This window comes from Manduca sexta, chromosome 21 (assembly GCF_014839805.1).
Source record: "Manduca sexta isolate Smith_Timp_Sample1 chromosome 21, JHU_Msex_v1.0, whole genome shotgun sequence".
NCBI classification, from domain to species: Eukaryota; Metazoa; Arthropoda; class Insecta; order Lepidoptera; family Sphingidae; genus Manduca; species Manduca sexta.
The window spans coordinates 7,710,207-7,724,483 of record NC_051135.1 but is presented as its reverse complement, the minus strand read 5'-3'; the positions used below and the strand labels follow the sequence as shown (position 1 = coordinate 7,724,483).

Sequence of the window (14,277 nt, the reverse complement as noted above, 5' to 3'; positions counted from 1 at the left end):
CGTTTTTTTGGTATAATGAACGCAAAGTTATGTTTAACAATATGTAAATAACATTTGAAGCAATATAATGCATTGAATTCGTGAAGATTAAGTGGAATTTCGGTGCCTTCTGACCTTTTACTATTTAGCTAATACGATAGCTTACGTGTCGCAAAACAACAGGCTTTTTCACTCGTAAACTTATTTGCATGACGTTAATAACATCTTAATTCAATAATCTATCCCCCTTTTCTTGTACAGGGAATAATTTGAATTTATATTTCAACCTCCACCCTAACTTTGAATAGTTTTGTTCAAGAGCTGCACAGGCGGCCGTGTTGAAACAGTCTTGTAAATAGTATTATAGTTGCATATCTTATTACAATGTCGAAGCAGTAATATTTATATGAAAAATAAAATTATTTTTAACATATGAATAAAAATTAAAACTGCAGAACTTGTAGACAAAGATAATTTATAAATTTACGACGTCGTCACAGCTTGTTACTGCGGTAGGAATCCGGAGTCGACGCACTTATATTTCCTAATACGATATATTAATGTTTCCAAATAAATACAAAATACTCAGAATTTTCATTTGCTAAAGATTTATAGTTAAAGTTTCGAAGCCACAATATTCTGGGAGCTAGTGTTATATAAAATTAAAAAATTATTAGTTTCGGTTGGTGTGTTTTATGACTCTTCTTGGAATATTAAATGTATTGCCAAGCTGCCCAACCTTTTTAAGAGTCGGGGTAAAGTTATGGTTTAAAACTTACGGACAGGCCATCGTAATTACTTTTTTATGTTGCATAGTTAGTTGTAGTATATGCTACATTTTTTCAAATTGACGGAAAACTTAAATCTTACATAATATAAAACAAAGTCCCCAAAAGCTATCCGTCTGATTGATTTTCTCAAAAGTACTGAACGGATTTTTGGACAGTTTTTACTATAAGATAGTGCAATTCTTGAGGAAGTTTTAATAGTAATTACGGTTTTATGCAAATTGACTAAAATATAACTTGTTGAAGAGGTTGCGTCGTTGTAAAAAATCTCGTGGGACGAGATTTATATAGTAAAAACACACTGATTTTCATACGGGCACAGTTTGTTTATTATAGTTTGTAATTCTATTCCAATAACCTGAGATTAAAGTTTAATTGATCTTTATAAAGCAGCTCTTTGTTATCTTCCCCTAAATAGGACTATAATAACAATTCCAAGTCTTGTTAGTAAATTACTATTGGAATCGTCATTTCCATGAAATCAATTTGTTGTCTATTATAGTTTTGTGCGTTCACATGTCTAATAAGTTCTAATAGAATGTTCTGGAAGTTGGTATTAATTATTGGATGTTCAATTTGCACGTCGGGGAATGTTGATATGCGCGAGGGAATGCTTAATTGATTGATTTTGAACTGTGTGGGTTTATGACAAAGGTGGTTTTTATTAACCGACTTCAAAAAGGAGGAGGTTATCAATTCGACGTGATTTTTTTGTATGTTTGTTACCTCAGAACTCGCTCATTTATGAACCGATTTGGAAAATTCTTTTTTTATTCAAAAGAATTTCTCTCCAGATTGGTCCTATAAAATTTTTTTCAAGACCGCTTCGGTAGTTTGGTTATAAAATTAAAAAAACTAGAATAATTATGTCGTCCAAGAAAACGAAATCGCGAATTTAGCTTTCCTGTGACGTATTTAGTTATGTTTTTGCATTGAGTTTGGTTGGCTGTACTTCTCACATACTTATACATATAGCATAACATCTTTTCCCCGTGTCAGGGGTAGGCAGAGGCGTAGCATTTCATCGCGATAGTCGCACTGTGTATGAAACATATCAGTTGTGTTTTTGGGTTGGGTTTAATTGACTCTACTTCTTACATACATACATATATGTATATAGCATCACACCTTTTCCCCTTTTTAGGGGTAGGCAGAGATGTAACACCACAGCGCGATAGTTGTACGTATGATCGAAATATATCAGTTGTGTTTTTGCGTTAGGTGTGCTTGACTCTACTTCTTACATCCATAGATATAGCATCACACCTTTTCCCCTTTTCAGGGATAGGCAGAGGTGTAACACCACAGCGCGATAGTTGTACTGTGAGCCAAATAATATCAGTTGTGTTTTTGCGTTAGGTTTGCTCGAATCTACTTCTTACATATATATATATATATATATATATATATATATATATATATATAGCATCACACCTTTTCCCCTTTTCAGTTGTACTCAGAGGTGTAACTTCTCAGCGCGATATTCGTATCGACAGCGAAACACAACTATGCCATTGAGACGGTCTATTTTTTACTAACACAAAAAAGCAAAAAATAAAAATAAGTTTAACAAAAAATTAAACCGCCGTCAACAACCACTCAAAACCGAAAAATAATTTCACATAACAAGTATATATTGGATACCAATTTTGGAGTCGGTGCCTAATTAAAATTGCTAGTTAAGCTAGATAAATACATTAACGAATATACGAAAACAATGTGCTGCCAGCGTATAAAGTCTGCGAGTCAGATCGTCACCGGAGATAAGCACATCGCCGCAGCACAGCAAATGGAAGCTATTAAGGAAATATTTAAATTTGTGAACTGTACACTACCCAAATTCTTCCCCTGTTACATATAGCTGGTCAAATGTGGGTGTATTACACTCCCTGCCTCGAAAAAAGAGGAAATAAAAAGATGAAACACCATACATGTGCTTGGTATTACACCTTTCACTGTGTATGTTTGTTAGTAGTACACGCAAACCTACTCCTTTTAATTGATTTGAAAGAAATTTAGCTCATAGATGGACTATGCAACAAATATAGCTAACTAGCAATTTTAATTAGGCACCGACTCCAAAATTGGTATCCAATATATACTTGTTATGTGAAATTATTTTTTGGTTTTGAGTGGTTGTTGAAGGCGGTTTAATTTTTTGTTAAAATTATTTTTATGTAGTATAGGTAACAGTTGAGGTATTGTGTTCAAGTCTTTATTCATTTGTAACTTTGATCAATACATGAATTGTTCTTAATTATTTTCACTATCAAGGCGAAGGTTTCAGTTGAAAACCAGCATAACCACACCTTGCCCGACGTTTTGTGCTTAAATGGAATCTTTTCGGTAGTATCATGGGATGCATATTGCACGAACCGTCTATATATTTTTGTTTTTTTTTGGACCTTGTTATTATCGTTTTTGTGCGTCCCAGTGTAGTGTACGAATAAATGTTTCTTTATTTCTAATTACTCTTTATAAGGTCGTTTCTTATTGGCGTAACCAAGTTTTAGTAATAAAGCAACAAAAATGTGCATTGGATGACAGTTATAATCATTTGACAAAAAATATAGAAGATTGTTAGCTTTAAATAAGCTAAAACCAAATAATTTTTAATTGAACATACTTTATTCCGGGGAGGTTTGAATCCCTAAATTCTCCCTTTCTTCTTCCCCTTGCCTAAATCTATGCTTATTATTTATGCTAATAATTTTAAAGATTGTGAACTTGTAATATTTGTGTTTATAATACAGAATCACTAAACTGATTTCAAGAATTATTTCATTGAACAAACCTAACAGTCGATACATGGTTTATTTTATTTCGGTTCAATTACTTTTGATCCGGGGAAAGAGAAAAAGCTCTTGAGCTTGGTAAACCATCAGTGTTCTATTGTCACTTTTCAAGGTTATCTTTCAGGAACACATGCTTGACTATATCTTAATTTAATCACCTTTGAAGGACAATGATTGAGGTCCCATTATGCATTGACAGAATATGAATGTGTCGCCCACACGAACAGTACAATAAAGCGTTCCATCACCAGGGGTCAGTAATAAAATTTGCACCGTTTACAACCTCTGGCACTATTGTGTGCCGGTCGTTCACCCCGCATTATACCTGAACAAAAATTACATTTATCACATTCTGTTTTGTGAAAAATATTTTTCGATAAATTTTACGACCCGGTCTTTCGGTGGAATTCGGAGTAATAAAGTTGCTTTTGTTCGCGGATAGATGGCGTTATTATGTGAACTGGTCAGTGGTCCTACGAACCTGGTTTTAGAAAAGCGGGAATTTTATTAATAGCTTTTCGTGGCATCGACATCATAAATTTGTAAGTGGAATAAAAAAATTATATGTTTTTCAGAAATAAGGGAACTTCTCATAAGTAAGACAATGATTTACTCTACAGTTGTAATATAAGTATTAAATAGAAATAAATTTACAAACATTAACTTTTTATATACATGAGTAACTATTAAACGTATTATGTGTTTCAAAATTCGCAGTAGCAATTTCCGTTTATATTCAAAATACGGTATACGTTAATTAAAATGAAAATAAGAACGAATCCTTATATATCAGTTAACATTAGTAGGTACAGTCTGCCACAAAAATAGCTGAACAAATTCTAAATAACAAATAAAAAAATCCCAAACGCACGTTAGTTAAATTAAAACATTAGTATATTATTTAATAAAATATAAATGCTACTCAGTTCATGAAGTAAAAAAATATGGTCAGTACATAAAACGTGATGTGAAATGTTGAACTATCAGTTGATTTTAAGTTGTACTGTACATTAAAAATAGTTGATTAGCGTGAAGTTACGTGGGCACGGCGAGGGTCTATTGAAGCGTGTACCTCCGCGTGACACTCCTCGAGGGCTGCGGAATGGCGGCAAACTAGGTTAAATATAATTAGTCGCACCTTGCTTGTTGCTTAGAATTGGAATTGTGAGGTCTCAGGTTTGATTCGGTATACGAGTTTGTAACTATAAAAAAATATACTCCTACGCTTTTTATCTGCGAACGGGTAGGCAGAGGCGAAACTAGTGCACCCATTTTCCGCCGTGTGTATACCATCCCATGGTGTGATATGGGACGAGTTTATCGCTATATCAGGTCCAAATTCCAGACTCGGGGCTGATACTGTAGAAAAACCCAATATCACCGCTCGACTCGTAGATCGAACGCGAGATCTCAGAACTGCATTCGTAGTGTAATACAACTTCACCAGAGAGAATAAAACTTTTAAACATTTTATATGTTTTTGGTACCACAGATAAGCGAATCTATATTATCTACATAATTAGCTTTTGTTCGCGACTTCGCCCGCGTGAAGGTTTTCCAGGAGATTTTTTTTCTCTGACTCACTTGATATGTATCGTTATAATATGACCAAATTACACAAAATTATTATAAAATGTAGCCTATGTGTTATTCTGATGTATAACTAATATTACTGTAAAATTTCATCCAAATCCGTTCGGTAGATTTTTCGTGAAAGAGGAACAAACATACATACATACATCCATCTTCACAAACTTTCGCATTTATAATTTAGTAGGATTTTAATCATACAGCAATAGTACTACTCAAAACACCGACAACGAGACGTGAGATTTTAAAAAAAGTATTCTATGAACGAAATGGAGTTTTCACTATCCGTGAATTCTAAGATAGCTGCGTAAAACTTTATTCAAGAAAAACAAGTTTCCACTAATCACAGAATGATGAAATACAAAAAAAGTTTGGAATAAAATTTCTCTGCCACTTTCTACAAGTAAATTTCTGGGAAATAAGTTTTCGCACTATAATTGCGCGGCCCCGGCCCAAACAATACGGTGCCGTCTTTTTATTTTGTCTGAGAGTGGATTCGAACTGCGACGATTTACTGCCAAGTATTTATAGCTTTGTATTTCAGAGAAAATAGTGATTTCGATAGATTGTATTTTAATATGTTTAAATGGATCTATATGCAAATTGGTAAGTATTTTTTTATTATGGCGATTTACGGCTGCTTGTAGCCTTAGTATTTTTCATACTTCGGCAAAGAATCTCACTGAACCTGATGGTAAGAGGAGTGGGGTCCAATAGAATGTCGACTGACGAAAGATGATTACTCATCGGCAGTCGAGACATTTATGCCGGTCTATTGGAACCGAATATATACAGGCTGATCCCGGAACGCGACACACTTACGTGGGCCACTATGCCGGGTTTTAATACCTAGTGTACGGTAGTCGCTATCCGGGCGAATATAAAATATATCCTACCATGAGCAAAGTAGTATAAGGCCTTATAGCTTTAGAATATAAAATATTTTACTCTGTCAATGCAATATTAATATGCGAGAGCCTTCTTGGATATGTATAATTTAGATATTTTTGCGATCAGCAACGCGTAAGTACATTTGAGATCTAGTTTGAAGAACATAATAGCCAGCATAATAACTAGGCATTAGGTTTAACATATTTTACTGTTTTAGGGTGACGACATTGATGGAGATCTTTGTGATTTAAAATGTTGCTACCGTTATTATAATTGTATAAAAAATAAATAAACGTATTACATAGTAATAATAATAATATCAGCCCTGTATTATATACTTGCCCACTGCTGAGCACGGGCCTCCTCTACTACTAAGAGGGATTAGGCCTTAGTCCACCACGCTGGCCTAGTGCGGATTGGTAAACTTCACACACCTTCGAAATTCTTATAGAGAACTTCTCAGATGTGCAGGTTTCCTCACGATGTTTTCCTTCACCGTTAAAGCGAACGATAAATTCACAAAGAATACACACATGATTTTTAGAAAAGTCAGAGGTGTGTGCCCTTGGGATTTGAACCTGCGGACATTCGTCTCGGTAGTTCGTTCCACACCCAACTAGGCTATCGCCGCTTCGTACATATTACATAGTACGTTCAGTAAATATAATTCTGCGTCAGTGTTTGCTTCCGAGGTTATTGATTCGAACGGTAAAGTTTCACGAGTCATTTCAATGTTTGTTATACAAATAGATATCAGTATTTATTACACTATCCGCACGATTGAGATTCCGACAACGAATGTCTTTGTGATGTTCACTAAATTACCCCAATCGGCCATATCTGAGGGTGGAATAGAGATTAAAATAATTACCGTAGATGCGACAATTTGGACTTAAAAATAACTTCGTCTTTTGTGAAGATTTTTGCATGGCTTTAAAAACTTAAATATTCAGTTTTATTTCTATTGCTTTGAATGACGAGACGAGCTTGCCATTCGCCTGATGATAAGCGATACGACCGCCTATATAAACAATAGAAACACCATCCAACACCTTGAGTTACAAAGTATTGTTTGCTTTTCCACTGTGCTCGCCATCCCTAGACATGAGGTGTTAAGTCTTATTATGTTTAGTAGTTACACTGGATATAATGCTCTTCAAAACGGAACACAACAGTGACCACATACTGCTGCTTGGAGGCAGAAATAGACATTGCAGTGGTACTCACACATATGAGAGATCTACCACCAGTAAAGTTGTAGTAACTGAACTATTTCACTTTCGATCAGTTAAGCAATTTTAGGCAAGTGCCAGTTTATAGTAATTGCATGAAAACGAATATTAACAGTTTGTTGTCATTTTATGTTGTGTGTCTTGGACAACAATTGACTGCTTCTCCGCCTCTGCGCGGCGCGGGGCCTTGAATGTCATATCTGTTTATTAATCTTAATATTGTTGTCGGAATTAAATCAAAATAGATGTATTTTATGTGGCACTAAAGTGCTTGTCTGTACATTAAAATATTATTTGAGTAAGTTGTTTAAGTGGCGTTGTCTCTTTATTTCGCTATTTGTTACAATATTTTTCAAGTTAGCAACGATTTAGTTGACTTTGATATCATAATCTTAATATTCCTATAAGGATATTTCACTTTTTTATTTTAATAATTATAAAGGCTTGAACCTTTGGGGTTATATTATTGCGTTTCTGTATATTTTTGGATTTTGACTTAATTTGGAGTTTGAACCCATTACTCAGTACATACTGTTTTACTAGTGGTAGGTCTCTCATATGCGAGAGTACGCTTGGTTAGGTAACACCGCAATGTCTATTTCTGCCACTAAGCAATAGTGTGTAGTCACTGTTGTATTTCGGTTTGAAGGTATTGTAGCCAGTGTTACTACTGAACATAATAAGACTTAACATCTCATGTCATACCAAATACCAAACAATACTTTTTAATTCAAGGTTTTGGATGGTGTTTCTATTGCTTATCGGCGGTCGTATCGCTTACCATGCGGCGAATGGCAAGCTCATCTCGTCATTCAAATAATAAAAAAAAAGTTACCTTGTAGGTTTCTAGTCCAAGCTACAACTATGTTTAAGCGCATAGTAGGACTAAAAATCAAAAAATTATTTAATAAAAATCTGTTATAGACTAAAAATAATGCCTTTTGTCTACGCGCATAATATAAGCCACCACTAAGCCATAGCCGCTCAATTAGAACCTTCAACACTTCATTAACTTCGGCAAAGGTCCAAAGACTTAATTTGAAAAAAATACAATTTGTCTGCCGCTAACGAATTCTGTTTGGACAAACTTTTAAAATCATTCGATTTTTTTCCAATAGTTCAGTCTAGACTTTGTTGTGTGTTGCATTGTCATTTGTTTTAGAACAGTTGGGCGATCTGTGATGCGTGCAGTGGTACGTCTAGCGTGGATTTTCAATGCTTATTCTAACTGGGAACTACAGTGAATATTGTCTCCGTAAGTACGTTCAGGACCCTTTTATATGACCATGCGATATTGTGATTGGTCAAGAGTGCAACATGACGAAGAATAGTATATTTATATTGCTTTGCACGTGATTTCAGGTCCGTGGAAACACAGTTATATATTATTAATATGAAAAAGCATATAAAGATAATATTTCCTTTGAAAAATTGGTGCCTAATATGGAAATGTACCCATCGTTCGACGAATAAATCCGTTAGCTGAAAGAATGTACTCTATTTAACCGCCTCTGTCTCCCCACCGAAATACAGGATCATTTTGACATTGCGTTAGCAAATGAAACCACATACTTGTCTTCATCTAGTGCCAAAAATCATCCATTAACAACTAATATTTTCACGAAAAACCTGGTTTTAGTTTTCTGTTTTTTTTTTTTATTCAGTTTGTAGTTTACAGCGAACATAGTGTGTGCGTAAATGTAATTCTGACTGAAAGTATGATATTGCTGCTGCGACGAACTCTCTCAGAGTAATAGTAGTGGTTTTAGGGCGAGAAAAATAAAAAAATATTTTTTATTAATATTCATTTTTTCGAAAATCACACTTTTTTATTTTACATCTACGGCTCAAGTAATTTATTGTAAAGTGTTATTTCCAAGAATATTAGTGTGAGGTTTCATTTAGTAACGCGATGTCAAAATGACCCAGTAGGTATAAGGGCGTGAGTATGTAAGTAAAACAGCTGTACACGCATGAGAGCGGGGTCGAATATACCCAGTTTCCGCTCATCCCGCCGCGTGTGACGGGGTTATCTTATTCGCGGCAGTCAGTCCAGATGGCGGCCTTGGACTGGATTTGGGGTTGGTTTTGTTGTACTGGTCATTTCTTCGGCATTTTTCATGCAATTGTCCATGTTCGTATTATCTATTTTTGCCGCTAAACAGTAATATGGAGGTAATGTCTTGATTAGGTTCTAACACTGTACGTTGTGTAATTGGCGTTTAGATATATACCTACTTGTTATTTAATACTTTACTCTGTAAGTTAAACTTTGTAATGCACGGAAGGATAGGGAAGTCCAATAGGATGCAACAAAAAAAAAAACAAAAGAAAAGTATACAAAAATTGCAAAACCGATGTGTATACTAGTTAGTATATAAATGATTTAAAAAGTCACCTTAGGTTACTGGATAAGTATCTAGGACATTACAATATACAGTATCTGAGTAGAACAAATATTATTCATATTTTTACTCTACACGGAAATATAATTGAAAATAGAAAATAGTAGAAAGTTATTGTACACATCAAAACATTACCTAACTCGTAAAATAAATAATGTGCATATTGTACATTATATTACCTACTGTATATAGGAACACGCTTTATATACTTTGATATAGAATAAAATTTTATTAATTTAAGAAAAAAATTATAAATTATGATTTTTTTATGGACTTATAATATTAAAGTATTTTTTGGCGGGAAAATACCCCGGATATTTTGCATTCCACTAGACAGAGACTTGTATTTAGTTGCGGTTATAAAATCAAGCGATCGTCATGTGACAGAACACTTTTGATAGTTTACATCACTATATTTGAACTTCATTAATCATACCACAAGGTCTAGAGTGTCCGTTTTGCCTTGACAAAACAAAATACACATTTATTATTAAATATTGATGTTACAGCTACGATAATTGTAAAGCCCATTGAGTTTACTCTGTTAATTAAAAAAATGTCATCACTCCTTAAAACCTCATTTTATATTCCCTGTGTCACATGAGGAGCCCGGGAAGCGACACGCGCCATGCATCGGCATCAAAACAAAAAATAATTCCATTACCCGAACCATTAGTATGCATGGAATGTTGACGTTATCGGCCTCACTGGTGCATTTTCGTCGACCCTCAATTTGGCAACAACTTCCTTGCAACATTTGATAAGCAATAATAGTCCTTATTGACAGGGAATACGGTTACAGGAAGAGCACACGACCGCCGAACCGCCAAATGCACATGCGTCGAGCGAGCCTACGCGGCCCGTAGCGCCGTAGAGGCAGACGGCGCGAGACCGCCGCGGGACACAACCGTAGACCCGCTACGAGCCGCCGCACAAATTTCACGGAACTTTTCACACTTTTTCTAACTATTTTGTTACGAATAATTTGCAAAACTTTTAATGGATGTGATGTGTGTACCGCTGTAAGTATGGCGCCGTTACGTTTGCCATCGAGTGATTTTTACACGGAGGACTTTTTGAACTTTTCGACACAAAATCCTGGGCACGAGACGCGGCATCATTGGCGGCACCACAATCGGTCGCACACGCGCGAGCATAAAAACCACGTCGTGGATCTGCTGTCGAATTCCCTGATGGACGTGATGAACACGAGGCTGGTGCCTGACAACAGCGTGCTGCCCGACCTGGAGCCGCTGTCCACTCACATGGAGATGGACGACGGCCAGTACCCGTTGAGGGTGAATGCTACCTTTAACAGGTCGGACCTGGGAGGGCTCAGTGAGGAGTTCATGTACCGTCACAGCGGCGCGATGACGGCGGTGTACTGCGTGGCGTACCTGCTCGTGTTCGTGGTGGGCCTGGTGGGCAACTGTTTTGTTATCGCTGTGGTGTACCGCTCGCCGAGGATGCGAACTGTTACGAACTACTTCATAGTGAATCTCGCTGTTGCTGACATTTTGGTGATCGTGTTTTGTCTACCCGCCACACTGATGTCCAACATATTTGTCCGTGAGTACACTTTATATTTATTTGGAGTTGAAAAATTATTAATATGATTTACATTACCTTTTTTGTATGTATTTGAAGTTGGAAAATTCTAAAAATTATCGACACTAAATTGTTTTGTGGTGGGTATTTAATAAAAGAAACGAAATCAGAAAAAATCTTAAATTTTTTTGTGATAATTAAATGATGTCCAAAAATGTTTAATATTTACGTGTTACGAAAATTCTTAATGTCCTTAATCGATGTTCAGATCTCTGTGAGTTTCATACTTCCCATTATAGCAGCCTATAAGTGCGTTTACTTAATCGAGAATGTAGATAATATTATTAACAAAGATAAATTGTAAACTGTGGCCGGGACGTTATATTTTTAATTGATCTATTATTTGAAAATACCGAATTTTAAAGGTTTTACTTATAATGTTCTTTAATGATTTTTTTATGGTTACGCGAATGTTAGACATTAAAATTAAACTATGTTTCGAATTTTATCGCAATTTTAATATTTTAGTTTTCTACCGATGTTTCGAAGACTTTACAGCCTTTGTGGGCACGGGGGGACTGTTCTTTATTTGTAGTTTGTTTTTAAAATTCGATTCCACTATTATCTTTTGATGATTAACATAATTTTTATATGTAATATTTTAAATTATACAATTCGAAAATAGTGTATATACGACTTAGAAAAAAAATGCTGATATAAATTTGGACTTTAAACCTCTGTAGGGATAAGAGCTTTTATTATGTAAATCTACGAAGTTACATTTGACAGGTAATAAAACTGAGTTCGTACCTAACGATCCGATCTCATCAACAATTCTAGATTTCAAAATTGGTAATTTTATGAGATTTAGAATTCAATTTGAAGATGGCTTATCTAAGATCTAAGTGAGGTGCTCAAATGGACGATATGTATTAGTGCCTTTCGGGGAATATAGAGAGTGTATTACAATTTTGTTTCATTTTTTATAGTATGAAAAAATTACTACGGTGCATCATATGAGCGCCTTCAATTTGCAATGTCTGAAAAGGACTACTAAGTCCTAAGCACATAAAATGTAACAGCAATTATTATACGCTTAGTAAGCAAATAAATTAGTAAATATAATATATTTTATAGTGCGTTCTAAAAATAGTATTACGAACAAACACGTTGCAAGTTACGATGGTCATTAAATTTATGTCGGCCTTCTGTATTGTTTGAAAATCATAAATTTGTGCTAGATGTCTATTTAATTAGCAAAATGTTCGTTGCGTAAAATATTTACCTGTTATTGTTGACTTAATATTTTAATTAACTACGGGTTTTGTCATTTGCTTATTTACTTAGTTATCATTTGTACGCAATACTCTTTTTACGAATGTTATTTAAAAAGGAAAAGTATAATATTAAAGACTTTACTGAAACATAACAAAAATACTTAGATTAAGATATTTATAGAATCTGGCCAACTTCGAAGTCCGTGTATATTAATTATAATACATTAGAGTGCGAATTAAAATCAACCTTTCGCAAAATGTGTTCTAATTTTTTTTTTAATTGACCGTGTGAAGTAATTCTGGAATATTTTAAAACTGACCCATGCACTATCATTTTTTAAACGAAGTATGATTATGCAACAAGAATGAAGTAGCTTTCATATAAATTGGTTTAGTATGGTTATATTCCGAGCCGTCATATGCATATATTCTGTAGGTTTCATATATAAAATTCTTAAGGCCTTATCACAACTTCTGAGTATCTGGTCATGTAATATAAAAAATAACTTTACATTTTGAAATATTTAAGTGCGTGTCATCATTTTTGGCCTGAAGTGTACAATTCAATGATACTTTATAAGTGAATCTAAGCATTTTTTGATCGTATGTAAATTGAGTTTTTTATCAAGCATTGAGCGTAAACTTTCCGTTTTTACAAGTATAATATTTTTATAAAGAAATATAATTTGACGATAATCGAAGCAGGGAGGTAGACGGAGATATTTTAAGATTTAGCCGAAAAAATGTTTACATTGAAGTTAGTTCTAAAAATACTTTTGAACCAATCGTGAGTGGGGTACAGTTTTCGTTCTAATAAGGGGGATATTACCATTTTAGGGAGAGCATATATTGCGATAATAAAATGGCGCTTCGTTTATGTACCGTATTCCACGTATCGAAGTATATATTCAACAAGCCTTTTATATTTAGCCCCGTTTCATATCTAAAGTAAGTAATAAAAAAAAGCGCAGATATAAATCTAGGTGCGCGCTAATCTTTATTTCTAAACTGTTCTTAGGCGCACAAAATTTTATAAGTTGTCCCTATTCATGAGTCATATTTTATAGTGACTAAAGCTAAATGTCTAGCCGGACGTTACGAAGTAAGGCGTATAGCTTGACCAGAAATATAAAAAATCTCGTAATTAACGGTAAAATGTGGAATTCATTTCTTACATTAAATCGAAAATGTGGTGCGCGCAAAGCATGTTATTATTCTCTGATATAAGATATCTGATAAAGCTATATGTAGTTTTTAAATGATCGTAACTGTGCAGCCACACAGACAGGCTTTATTAGCGAACGTAGTAACATGAGAAAAACCTCTAGTTACTACAATACGCAACTTACTGTGTAGGCGTCTACGTAGGCGCTCGCTCCACCGCGGCCGCACCGCGCTAGTCACCGCGCGTTGATTCTGGAAAAGGCCTAAAATATACATAGTAAGAAGTATTGGTTCACTGTATCTAGAACTTAGTTACCAATATTATTCCAATATAAATTTTCTTAGTTATATAAACGACTTTGTTTAAATAATAATTAAATATTCTCATGTACCTTGACTTATCATAAGTGCAACTATGTTCGCCTACGTGATGAATAAAGTGGCGAAGAGAGAAATTATTTGAAAGGGAATCCGACACAACATATAGGTACTAATAATAAGCATAAATGCGGTTAGCAATAGTTCTAATGATAGTTAGATTTTACATAAATTACGAAAGGAAAGCGGATAGGAATTGGGTATATGGGCCCTTCCCTACTGTTAGTTAC

General features: G+C 34.7%; 1 protein-coding gene across 1 annotated transcript; it reads left to right on the top strand.

The window, feature by feature from the left end:
* The first annotated feature begins 10,580 nt into the window (after positions 1-10,580).
* Positions 10,581-12,292, top strand: LOC115448108 (cholecystokinin receptor type A-like). The gene is made up of 2 exons (XM_030175421.2): positions 10,581-11,275; positions 12,218-12,292. The coding sequence occupies exons 1-2, from the start codon at positions 10,709-10,711 to the stop codon at positions 12,290-12,292; spliced, it is 642 nt and encodes a 213-aa protein (XP_030031281.2). The 5' UTR covers positions 10,581-10,708.
* Positions 12,293-14,277: the final 1,985 nt, after the last annotated feature.